Genomic DNA, 11,898 nt, shown 5'->3' on the forward strand with positions numbered 1-11,898 from the left:
TTTATTTTTTTTCCCCCCTTGTGCTTCATCAAATGGGTGTGTAATGTTTATTTGAAATTTGGAAAAATATCAGCCCGATTTTTACCAGGATCCAACTTTGAATGAGGGGCTGGAAAAGTTCCCATGAGCAGCTGCCCACTTATCCTCCATCCAATCGGGACCTTCAAATGCTCCAAAAGGCGTTTCCTTTGCTGTGTGCGTGGATCTGAAGGCCCCTTTGAGGGAAAGAAGTTTGAAGACGAGCCGCGGGTGGAAGGACCTCTCACATCCTCCCTGCCCAGTCCACAGCGGATTAACTTTTCCCATCTCTTTATATATATATATATATCTCAGGATTTGGGTCATGCTTTGATATTTTTAAACGTCAAAGTACCGTTTTTAACTGTGGTACGTTCAAGGGCTGGAGATCGGGGGACTAAACTACCGCCGAGGTTGATCAACTTTCCAGCGGACAGCCGTGCATCCTGTCCGGGGAGGAGGTTAGCAGTAACACCGCTGTTGGTTGATTGCATTTCTCTTGCGCAATCTACGGTTGAAATCGCTGGACTTTTGCAACTTTTACCTAGAAATGGTCGGCAGGTTGAACTTGCCAAATGCATGTGAAGGAGATCCACTGGATATGAGCTGCAGGGCTGATAGAGGACTTGACAGCCCGGACTCCGGGTTACCCCCGAGCCCGAGCCCCAGCGCCTGGCTGCTGCCCGTGTCTGCGGACAAACCCGGGGGAGTGAGCCCGGTGTCCGAAGACGAGGGAAGGGGCTCCCTGGTTGGTAACACTACTACCTGACTAACGCTGTGATTTCTGCCATTTATGTCCTCCTCTTTGGAGCCAGGCAACCGACCACTAAATGCAATGCATAGTAGTTATTTTAAATGTCACTATATTGAAGAGTTGCTATACTACAAGCCTGCAAGTTTCCACAAATGATAAATGTTATGTGGTAGTTTTACCCTGCAAATTGCAGGCTTTCTTGCATTGGAATATTTGTTTCCTTTGCACACTTGAAGTTAGCACCTGCATTTTGTCACACCATGCACACTGTGTTGCTACCTCTGAAAGGTGTCATTTTAAAACCAAATGTGTGTGGATGTTCTTGACAATAACATTCATGACATCCAGAGAGGAGAAGTAGAAGAGGGCCACTTCAGCACTGAACTGGATCTATGAGAACTTTGACAGTATCGGCTCCTCATGTGTTGACTGTGGGGCTGATTTTTATCTTTGCAGGTTCCAGTTTTACCCTCTGGGTCCTTCCAGCAGCTACACCCATTGTCCTATGGGGAAGGAATAGCACTTGATCCATTACCGTCAAAGGAAATAAGGTGGGTTTTGATATGACCTGTTCTGTGCAACATTAGACCCTGTTTTGAGGATATGCACAAAAATGGCACACCACGGGGTCATTTTATTTGAATATGCACCAAGGGAGCTAACAAATGCAAAGTGTGTACATACGCATACAAGAGAACAGTGGACTTGGACAAACATTGCTTTGTAGTGTGATGGATAGTTGGTGCAGGAGGCTGCAGACTAGTTTCACTGTGTTTTTTTAATTTTTTTTAAACCATTACACTTACCCTCTTTTAACAGATTTACCTCATCCGTGCACTACGGCTCGGACCGCCACTTCATCCAGGGCGTGGCCTTGCAGCCTACGGGTCAGGGCCTTGAACACTGCAGGCAGACCATTATGACCGTGCCCCACAGTACCTGGCGCCACTACAAGACACAGCTGGATTTCCAGCCTCGCCATCGGCCACAGTGCTTCAAGAGCACCACCATTGTCTACGCTAAGAAAACCAGTGCCCTCTACACCACAGAGCTGAGCTACGACTGCCACCGGCTAGCCAAACGTTTCTTCTCCAGTGTGGAGCTGGAGGCGGCCGGTCGCAGAGAGCTCCCTCAGTGAGGGAGGGGACAGGTGGCTGGAGCCCGTTTACTGTAGCTCCCCCAAAGCTGGCTGTTATTGACCTGCTGTGTTGTCTTTGTACAGAGGTGTAGCCTGTTTTTCTTTTTAAGTACACTTCCAAGCTGTGGACAGGAAGCACCTGTGCTGTGATGTTATGGATATCAGAGATGACAAGACGTGAACAAAGTGGATAAAACATCCATTCAGTCCATGTCTTCACGGTTATATTCCTGACAATGGATGATCTATCAGTTGAAGTTTTCATTAAAGGCTTTACTTTACTGCTTGTTGGTTTCCAGAGGCATGCTCATATTTGATTTAATTTGTATGGTTTTACTTGCTGTATAATTGACTCGTATGGACTTGGATGAAGAGAATAGTTTTTTTGCCCCCAGCGTAGTCTCTCTCCTCATGTCACATCAAGTTGGTTAAATATGTGGAGTGATTGGTTTTAAATTCAAACAATGAAGCCTGTCTCAGTTCAAATGATTTGTTAGCGATCATAGAGAAGACTCCTTTTAAAAAACTGCTATCTTGGTATATGATTCAAAGCTACTCGTATGTAAGACAGAGGAAGGGGAAATTAAATGTGGTTGAGTTTGGCTGCATGCTAAGAAATCACTACTTTATTACACACTGCACAAAGGATGTGGTGAAAATACCTAACACGTGTTTTGTTTCTTCACAGGGTTTTGTGTGTTTCTGCACAACATAGACACAAGCTAAGCTCTTCCCAAGCCTTCTCTCTGACCACTGTCTAAGGCTGCGATTCTTAATGTATTATGAAAATGTTTGTTGGGATGTGTAAGGGTAAACAAACTTATTAAATAGGCAGTATAGATGGATCACGAGTGTGGAGTTTACTGAAAAGTGGATATTATTTTTGATATCACTCACTGGCTTAGTAGTGAAAATAACAAGCTGCATTCCACTGCCTTTACTTTCTTTTGCTTGACTTGGATTGAAATTGTATTTATTCTGTTGGAGTTAAAAGTTCTAGGATTTTATCAGTTTAACGGGTCTCACCACAGTCATGCAAGAGCTATTTTTGTGATACCCTCTGTGCCTTATTGATGTGACTGTTTGTTCTTCTTTTTGATAATAGTCACTTATTCAGTGCAAGTTTGAGTGTTCATCTGTTCAACATTTTTTTATTTTAAGAGGAGAAATTCCTTGTTTGTTTTTAAGAGATGACAGAGAAGGGTAATTATTTGCTATTTTGGCCTACACAATAACAAACATGCTAACAAAATTTGATCCCTGAAATGTTTTGTATAAAATAAACTGTTCACAAGATTTTTTGGGATATCAAGTAATTTTAATTTGAAGAGAAACATTTTAAGGTTTTTGAAGCATTGAATGCCACAAATCAAATATCTTGCTTATATATATATATATATATATAGAAACATCTGCAAATCCTAGATGTCCTAGAATATAGCTGGGTGTGCTGTTGATCTGTTCAGGTTGAAGTTTCCCCTTTAGGACGTCTTCAGAATTTTGCTGCTTTAACGCCCTCCTGTGGCCAGATGGGGGAAGTACAACAGGTCACTTGCTTTAATTCCAGGTCAAGGATGATTCAGTGCTTCAAATCCCATTTTCAACATTATAGATTTTTTTTTTTTTTTAATTAATATGTATTTTCTGTTGAATTGGCGGGGGGGGGATAATAATTGAGATAACATGCAACTGAGCAAGTATCAACATTTCATTATACATCACAGTCTCTGGGACGAAGACAACAGAACAGTAACAGATTAAAATGCAGCCCCGGTCTTTAGGAAATGTGTCATCTGGGAAAATTTATCTAGTAGGACAAAATAGAAAACATATCAGAAAGCCCCTTCAGATATCAACCCAAATTTTGCATCTGTTGTATTTTAAAATGACAAAAAACAAGTTAAAATGACATCAAACATGTAAACTCTCTATCTTTTGACTGCTGAGTTTGTTTTTACTGATTCGCTTAAGCCTGTGTAAACAAATTCTGCAGGATTTTTGCTTAATCAATAAATTCAATGACTCATGAGCATTTCTGGAGTTTCCTCAGAAGATGCCTGCACCATTGAGCTGTTGAGAGCTTAGAAGCGGTAGGTATTGGGTAACCTCTTGAATCATTTTTTTAATTGGCTTTTTACAGCCTCCTAAGAATTGAGATTATTGGATAGAAAAGGCATTTTTTTCATATATTTAAGTTAATTAACTTTGCACTGAACTTTATTTGTCCAGCTTATTGTCTTATTTATATGTTGCCTTCACATTTTATAGCTATGTAAGATACACGTCTGAAAATAAAAAGCTCTTTTTGAGGACATTGAAATTGTTTGTATATCTTTACACGTGTCTAATGTGCCCGTTTTCAGCCAGTTCTTCAAATTGGACAAACTTAATGAAATATTATATCCGCTTCCATTTGACAGCTCAAGATTTACATTTTACCCACAGAACCTGAACGCAGCATTGCTTGGATACGTATGACGCATAGATGTATCTCTGTGACATCGAAAAAATTAATTAATTAAATATATTTTATAACATAAAATGACAGAATTGTACAATATAAACTACCTACATTGGTGTTGTTTAAGATTTGAAAAAAAATTAAATAAGCAAAAACTTTTTGCGTTGTATGCCGTAAAATGGGTTCAGAGGTCGTAAATACGCCCACATTTTATTCCAGCATGGTGGACTAAAGCATCGTTGTTTATTATTATCAACCTAGCTAGCGTTTTATATACGTGTATCTTCATGTGACTGTGTGGGCTTTCATGGAGTAGATCCAGGTGGACCTCGTGTTTTAAACAAGGACATAGATGTCAGACGACAGAGCCCACCCTTCAACTCTACTGTCGTAAGTTAGCCTGTTGTGCTAATGTTAGCTGGCTGATGATAAGAATGGAGACTTCTAACGGAAACAACACTATCATGGACATGTTTGAGAAGGGAAAGGTCCTGAAAATATGTGCACCAATGGTTCGATATTCAAAGTAAGTGGAGTCTGTCCTCTTTCTGTAATGCAGTTGTTTTTTATTCTTGTGCAACAAAAACCTGAAACTCAACTTCCCATAGGCTTGCATTCAGGTCCTTGGTGAGGAAATACGACTGTGATATCTGCTTCAGCCCAATGATCGTTGCCTCTGACTTCATGCGATCTGTCAAAGCCAGGGACAGTGAATTCACCACCAATGAGAGTGAGTAGCAACGTTGCAGCTCTACAATGATGTCTCCTTGTAATGCACAGCATCTTCACACACAGAGATGTCTATCTAGCCACATGATGAATTATGAATGTTTTATTACCATGTTTTTTTTTAATTTGTTTTGTTCTCCTCAGGTGACCGGCCCTTGATAGTGCAGTTTGCGGCCCCTGATGCCCAGACTCTGGCTGATGCAGCCTGTGTGGTGGCTCCTTTCTCAGATGGAGTTGACCTCAACTGTGGCTGTCCACAGAGGTACAGTTACTGAGAGTAGGCTTGATCCTTTTTGGTCGGTCCCTTTTTTTTTTTCTTCTCTTATTTCTGCATTTTGATTTAGGATCAAAACCTAATAGTTTGTTTGAATCATTAACTTCTAATAAAGTATTACAAGTAAAATGTTTCTGTTTTCAGTAGTATTTGGAATACAAATGAAGTGTTACTGTAATGGATTCCTGTACTGTAAGTCGCTTTGGATAAAAGCGTCTGCTAAATGACTGTAATGTAAAAGATCTACAAAGATCTATTAAACCCTTTGCCCACTAAACATGCTTGCAAATCTGTCAGAATGCTTTATTTAGGTTGTTTGATTAACTTTACTGTTGTGTTGTGTTTTCAGATGGGCTATGTCAGCCGGGTTTGGTGCATGCCTCATCAACAAGCCTGAACTTGTAAAAGACATGGTCAGACATGTCAGAAACCAAGTGGACAATCCAAACTATACAGCATCCATCAAAATAAGGTAAAAACATTTACCAGTTTGGCATTACATTTGATTATACATGACATAGTTTGTCCACCAGAGAGCACTGACAACTTTATTATTTTCAACTTTAAAATGTCCAACTGATTTTTGATAATCAATCATCAGTTGGGCTACACATTATATTGTACATTTTGCATGTAAGAATACATATAACTTCATTTTTAATGTGTAACTGTGCCCTGCTGTGTTAAAATTACATAATAATAATAATAATAATAATAATAATAATAATAACAACAATAAAGATAAATTCACTCCACCCACAGAATTCACAAGGACCTGAGGCAGACAGTGGATCTGTGCCAGAAGGCTGAATCAGCAGGTGTATCATGGATAACGGTCCACGGCCGCACAGCAGAAGAACGGCACCAGCCAGTCAACTATGACGCCATCAAGACAATCAAAGACAGCGTATCCATCCCTGTCATCGCCAATGGGGACATAAAGCACCTCCGTGATGTGGAGTCCACTTACCAGCTTACTGGTGTCGATGGTAGGTTTGCTTTCAACAAATCACACTCATGACAAGTACACTTATCAACTAATGACAGATTCAAAAATTACAATATCCCTTTTGAATTTGTTATTTTCTTGTTTGTCTTGATTTGCTCATTAGGTGTGATGGCTGCGCGGGGATTGCTTACAAACCCTGCTATGTTCTCCGGCTATGAGGACACTCCTTTAGAGTGTATATGGGACTGGGTGGACATCGCTATTGAGCAGGGCACTCAATTCACCTGCTTCCACCACCATCTTATCTACATGCTGGAGAGGTTAGCTCCCAGCCTGAGAGGAAAGTGTTTAATTCTTTAACCAGTACCTCAGCTGTAATAGATTACCTCCAGAACACATATGGGACAGTGCATGATCTGGGAGCATAAGCATATTGAAATGTGATATTTTAGATTTTAACATTTTTTACTTAGTTTTATTTTCATTCCTAATAAAACTGCAAAGCTACAGAGGTGTATCACTGTCATGTTCCTTCTTCTTTATTGCTATATTTTCTACCATTAAGCCTTAACAGTAATCATGTAGCTAATCATATTTAGTGATTATTATTTATTGTCTTGAACAGTATGACCAAATGTAAGCTACATACTGAGACTTTTTGCCACTCGCTGAATATTTACCACATGAGACATGATTGTAGCTGCACACCCACAAAGATCACAAGATCAGTTTTACAACAAGAACATTCCATATAGTGCAATATTCAAATAAAAAGATATTACAACTAGTGATAGGCAATTTTATTAAATATTTGCATTCAGAAAATAATTTTAAAAAATGACTATAAACTACAAGATGATACTGGTAGAATGATTCTTCTCCATGTAATATTTATATACTTTATATTATATTTTTTTCTTATTTGTGTGTTCCTCTTGTAGCGGTATAATGAATATAAATACTGTTCACTGTACATTTAAATGTAATTTGGTTTTAAAAGGTAAATACCGGAAGTTCAAATGATTCCACGTGAAAAGGAGTCAGAACAGACGGTTTCAATTTTCAAAGGTATTACTGAACCGATTAACAAAGAACGACATAATTAATTTATTGTGACAATATGCCCTTGAAAAAAAATGATTTTTATAATAAAGAAGATCATCTTGAAATTATTTTATTTTGAAAAACGAACCGGAAGCTATGTCCTTCACATTAGCTGACTGTAACTTGACTGAAACCAACGACCGGAACAGGAAGTCGGAAGCTGACATACAAACTTTTCCGTGATCAAGACCAGAAGTTCACTCTCTCTCTTAACTGTCTCTGTTTAATTGGATATTTTCGCTGATTTTCTGGTAAGTTGTGAACATTTAAACCTGAAGCCCGTGCTATGAACATACTTTCTGTTGTTGTCATGCGACGTAACGTAAAGTAGATTAGGATCATGTGCGTTTGCCAGAGGTAGCTGTAGCTTTTGCGAGTTTACGTTGAGTTATGTGCACTTTGAACAGAGAGTCGACAAGGAGCTTAAGTTGGCATGTTTTCCAACTGAGGCTGCATTGTTGTCCAAGTGGAGAAAAACAACAACAACAACATGGCACGCTGGCTAAAGCTAGTTAGATTAATGAATAATCTGAGAGGCTGGTCTGAACCCACTTCTTCACTGTTCCTCTGTAAAGTTTCGTGTTATCCCCAGAGGCCCTCACCAGAGATGACGCTGCAATGGACTGCTGTGGCTCTCTTCCTCTATGTGGAGATCGGCATCCTTGTCATCCTCTGTATACCCTTCATCTCAGCCAGGAGGTAAGAAACAGTCACTCAGAATCATACGTGTGAGTCATGATTGTATTACAATGATGGGGCTTGTATGTTGCATAGAGTAAGTCCTTGACACACTCAAACATGCTGCCTGTCTATACATGAATGTGATTATGTGCCTGTGTGTGTGGTTGCAGATGGCAGAGTATTTTCCAGCTGAGGATCTGGAGCTGTGTGGCAAGGTTCTGGAACAAAGTGTTTCTCACTATGATCATAATACTCGTTGTTCTCTTCCTTGGTAAGTGAAACATAAAATGTGCCAGTTTTTTTTTTTTTTTTTCTTACAATCTTGTAGATACTGCAGGTAACTCCAAGTCGGACCACTTGATATTGTGTGAACTGACTGGTCTCACAATAACAGTCAGCTGGGGCAAAATTGAGGCATTTGGCATACTATTGAATGCTCTAACAGAAACTAAAAAGTAGAATGAGATGGCACATAGCAGAAAAACGGAAGCATTTTGGTAAGCGCGTATTGCTTAAATCTCTTTATTTAGATGCTGTGCGCGAGGTGAGGAAATATTCAGCGAAAGAACTTGGCACAGGCGCCAAGCTGCAACCGAACATGTTTGATCACCTCCACATGAAGCTGTTCAGAGCCCAGAGGAACCTCTACATCTCTGGCTTCGCTGTCTTCCTCTGGCTGTGAGTCTTTGCCCTCTTATACTGAGGCCCGGATGACATGTTAAAGGTGTTTCTCAAACCCCTGTTGTTTTATTGTATTTGCAGGGTTATGAAGCGAGTGGTCACCTTGATTAACCAACTAGCATCAGCGTCTGGCTCTACGGCTGCTTTTCAGGCTCAGGCTGAAAATGCTACCAAGGCTGCCCAGAAATACAACGAGGACAACGAGCTGCTGAAACAGGTAGGCTTCACATTGATTGGGCCAAGACTCAAAGCTATAACTGTTGTTAGATTGAACCACAACCGCAAAATATACCTCAGACAATGAATTGATCAGACATACTATTGAATGATGAAATGGATTTGTATGTACCTGAAACATTAGAGCTTAGTGTCAGATTTTAGGTGTTGATTGGGGGGGGGGATACCTGGGATGCCCTAGAGTGTTTTCCCAAGGTGGCATGTGAACTCGTTTCAGCGCACATTTAGAGGGAGACCCTATCTAAACCACTTGTGTTAGAAGTTTGTCTACCAAACCCTCACACTGGGTTTGATCCCTCATTAACCACCTGTAGATAATAACACACACACTGAACATTTTACATCAGAGTTACACATAGATGATGAAGAGGTGTATTTCATTTACTGGAGGTTTATGTCATTTCATGCATTTCAGACTCTGATGGAAGGCAAGGGTGATAAGGCTTCTGCAGAGGGCATGGAGCTGTTGAGAAAAGAGGTGGAGAAACTGAAAGAAGAAGTGAGGACCTCTGGAGATGGTCAGTATCCATGAACATGTGCCGTGCCCATATTTTAATGTTTGAGTTGGTCTTTTTATATAGAACTGTAAACTTCAAAACGTGTCACTTCTAAAGCCAATGAGTATGCCCTTTGCTGATATGTGTGTTTCCTTTCCAGCACTGAAGAACTCTGAGTCAGAGGTCGTGGTAATGAAGCTGCAGATGGATGGCCTCGCCAGGGAGTATGAGAGACTGCTGAAAGAACATCAGGAGCTCCAGGTGATTTTCAGTCTTACACACAACAGGATAATGACTTGTTAGCTCACTCACTACCTCAATAATACACGTTTTTAAGAAGCCTGTCCATTTCTTCATCAAGTCAAAGGCTATGGTTTGTTGTTGATAGTGAAAAAAGAAAAAAGGTTGTTAATTCTAGTTAAGAGAACAAATCCCATTTATACCCAGGATCTCAATTAAATAAACACATACAAGTTAGATTTACATAAGATGAATGGAATATGTTTTGTTTCTATATTATATAACATATTAACTGACATTTTCTTTTCACTTTTTTTTGTCTTTTCAGAATCTTCAAGATAGTGGAAACAAAAAAGACGACTAGTTATGTGAGATTCTTAAAAGTTGAAGTGTTTACACCGAAAATGAGCTTATTCACGAGAGAGCCACTGCATCACATGCTTTACCTTCATATAACACCTTGTGTCACAGTGCATATCACAAAACCAGGATGTCCTCTGAGATAGAAACTTCTGCTGATATCCGTAATGGTTTTAAAGCATGCAGGTGAATTTTTATTAGGGCATTGGACTGTTTTTAATGGAACGAGTAATCTTGGATGGTTTCCTGTTTCGGCCTGGTGTGACTTTGCCGACTTGCAGAATACTTGTGGGAGGGAATTGGAAAGAGTTCGCTCAGTAATTGATCCAGGTCTGATCACAGAGCACTTAAATGTTAAAAGAAATATGCAAGAAGGATGAGTGTCGCTTTATAGTTTGTGTCATTGGCTTTAGCCAGGTGCATAGTGTAGAGTGCAATATTTTTCACTGGCTGGAGCAGTGACAGCTATGAATGTATTTTGATACATATTTCTGTATGAAGCAGGGACACCTGCTGCACCCATTTTGAGTTTAATGGTATGTAAATCCAGTCAGTGCTTGCATGGCAATGCAAATATAGTTTGCATATACAATTGAACTTCACATGTTTTTGTTCCAGCTGATGATGATCTGTACAACTGGTACATAAGTTTTGTTTTCTTTTTGTTCCCTTCGTATTTTGAATTTATAAATGTAAATGTTGAAGATGGATATAGATAAAACTGAATATCTGTTGGGATAGAAAATCTGATTCAACCACTCATGATCTTACATAAGTTTTAAAGGTCTTAACTTAAAACTTTTAATTGTCGTATATTTTTCTGCCCAAGCGTTTATTTTTGAGTTAAAGCAGGAGTTGTACAGTATGTGTAGTGAAAAGGGGGGTAGGGCTTTTGTTATATTTCTGTTACCCACACAATTTTTTATTGTTGAATTAATAGGTTATTGCGCAAAAATTCCTTTTCAATTTGTATTCCGACATTTCTGTTGCAAACAGAAATCCTATAGAAGTGCCTTTTAGGTACAATTTGTTGAATAAAGATACATTTCTTTATGCCTTGCCTTGTTTTGAATAAATAACACAAACGCATAATTTCATTGGATATTAAAAGTTTTATTTAAGTATTACATTTAGGATATTCTTTGAAGTTTTACAAAAATAATCCAAGAAAATTATTTACATTCTTTTTTTTTTTTTTTTTTTTTTTTAATGCAAGTAAATGCCTTACATTATTGAGATAATGACTTCCTTCCTCAACACATCTCCTCTCTGAGTCTGTGCTTGTGGCTACCTGGGCCTGAAACTAAACCTGAATTGAAAAGACAATGCAGTCACCACATAGTGTAAGTTAACAAAATGGTACATTTCCATTTTGGAAAAGTCTTAAAAATGATGATATTCTATACATTTACAAAGACAAAGGAAACACTTAGAAAATAAACTGTTATTTTGAGATACAGTAGCTAGTCAATAATCTCTGCTTCAGAAATTATTTTTGACAGATTTCAAGAAAAGAGGTTTCTGATTATGAGATGGTTGTTTATGAGAATAAAAATGACATTAAAAACCTGAGAATAGACCATGATCTGTTGTTTGAAGGATTTGGCACAGGAGTTCATGCACACTCAGAAATACGAACAAAAAACCTAAAATAGCCTGACAAGTGAAACATATCGTCAGAGCTTATATACATCAATAACATAAATGCACGTTTCCTGTGGTGATATATTTTATCATTGTCGCAACAGTACATATCTGCCTTTTTAAAGGCACAA

General features: G+C 38.9%; 2 protein-coding genes across 3 annotated transcripts; both read left to right on the forward strand.

Moving 5' to 3' along the window:
- The first annotated feature begins 217 nt into the window (after positions 1 to 217).
- rflnb (refilin B) lies at positions 218 to 3,271 on the forward strand. The gene is made up of 3 exons (XM_054601658.1): positions 218 to 766; positions 1,229 to 1,323; positions 1,592 to 3,271. Exons 1-3 carry the CDS (start codon positions 569 to 571, stop codon positions 1,908 to 1,910), a joined length of 612 nt encoding a protein of 203 aa, XP_054457633.1. The 5' UTR covers positions 218 to 568; the 3' UTR covers positions 1,911 to 3,271.
- A 1,285-nt stretch (positions 3,272 to 4,556) lies between these two features.
- LOC129106796 (tRNA-dihydrouridine(20a/20b) synthase [NAD(P)+]-like) lies at positions 4,557 to 11,176 on the forward strand. Of its 2 annotated transcripts, XM_054618143.1 has the most exons (12): positions 4,557 to 4,897; positions 4,980 to 5,101; positions 5,245 to 5,362; positions 5,724 to 5,846; positions 6,137 to 6,367; positions 8,022 to 8,126; positions 8,279 to 8,379; positions 8,639 to 8,786; positions 8,871 to 9,006; positions 9,442 to 9,544; positions 9,684 to 9,784; positions 10,092 to 11,176. In XM_054618143.1, the coding sequence occupies exons 1-12, from the start codon at positions 4,797 to 4,799 to the stop codon at positions 10,125 to 10,127; spliced, it is 1,425 nt and encodes a 474-aa protein (XP_054474118.1). In that variant the 5' UTR covers positions 4,557 to 4,796; the 3' UTR covers positions 10,128 to 11,176. The 2 variants fall into 2 exon arrangements, with proteins under 2 accessions (XP_054474118.1, XP_054474035.1); XM_054618060.1 differs by lacking the exons at positions 8,022 to 8,126; positions 8,279 to 8,379; positions 8,639 to 8,786; ... (2 more) ...; positions 9,684 to 9,784; positions 10,092 to 11,176 and adding an exon at positions 6,487 to 7,083 and having other exon boundaries at positions 6,137 to 6,363.
- Positions 11,177 to 11,898: the final 722 nt, after the last annotated feature.

This window comes from Anoplopoma fimbria, chromosome 1 (genome assembly GCF_027596085.1).
Source record: "Anoplopoma fimbria isolate UVic2021 breed Golden Eagle Sablefish chromosome 1, Afim_UVic_2022, whole genome shotgun sequence".
Classification (NCBI taxonomy): Eukaryota; Metazoa; Chordata; class Actinopteri; order Perciformes; family Anoplopomatidae; genus Anoplopoma; species Anoplopoma fimbria.

What these genes read in the sequence shown, in the direction of transcription:
- LOC129106796 (XM_054618143.1), top strand. Translation starts at nt 4,797, where the DNA reads ATGATAAGAATGGAGACTTCTAACGGAAACAACACTATCATGGACATG. An exon ending in AACTGTGGCTGTCCACAGAG is followed by an intron (nt 5,363 to 5,723) that starts GTACAGTTACTG and finishes TTGTGTTTTCAG; the next exon opens with ATGGGCTATGTCAGCCGGGT. An exon ending in CCCTTCATCTCAGCCAGGAG is followed by an intron (nt 8,127 to 8,278) that starts GTAAGAAACAGT and finishes GTGTGGTTGCAG; the next exon opens with ATGGCAGAGTATTTTCCAGC.
- rflnb (XM_054601658.1), top strand. Translation starts at nt 569, where the DNA reads ATGGTCGGCAGGTTGAACTTGCCAAATGCATGTGAAGGAGATCCACTG. An exon ending in ACGAGGGAAGGGGCTCCCTG is followed by an intron (nt 767 to 1,228) that starts GTTGGTAACACT and finishes TTATCTTTGCAG; the next exon opens with GTTCCAGTTTTACCCTCTGG. An exon ending in TTACCGTCAAAGGAAATAAG is followed by an intron (nt 1,324 to 1,591) that starts GTGGGTTTTGAT and finishes CTCTTTTAACAG; the next exon opens with ATTTACCTCATCCGTGCACT.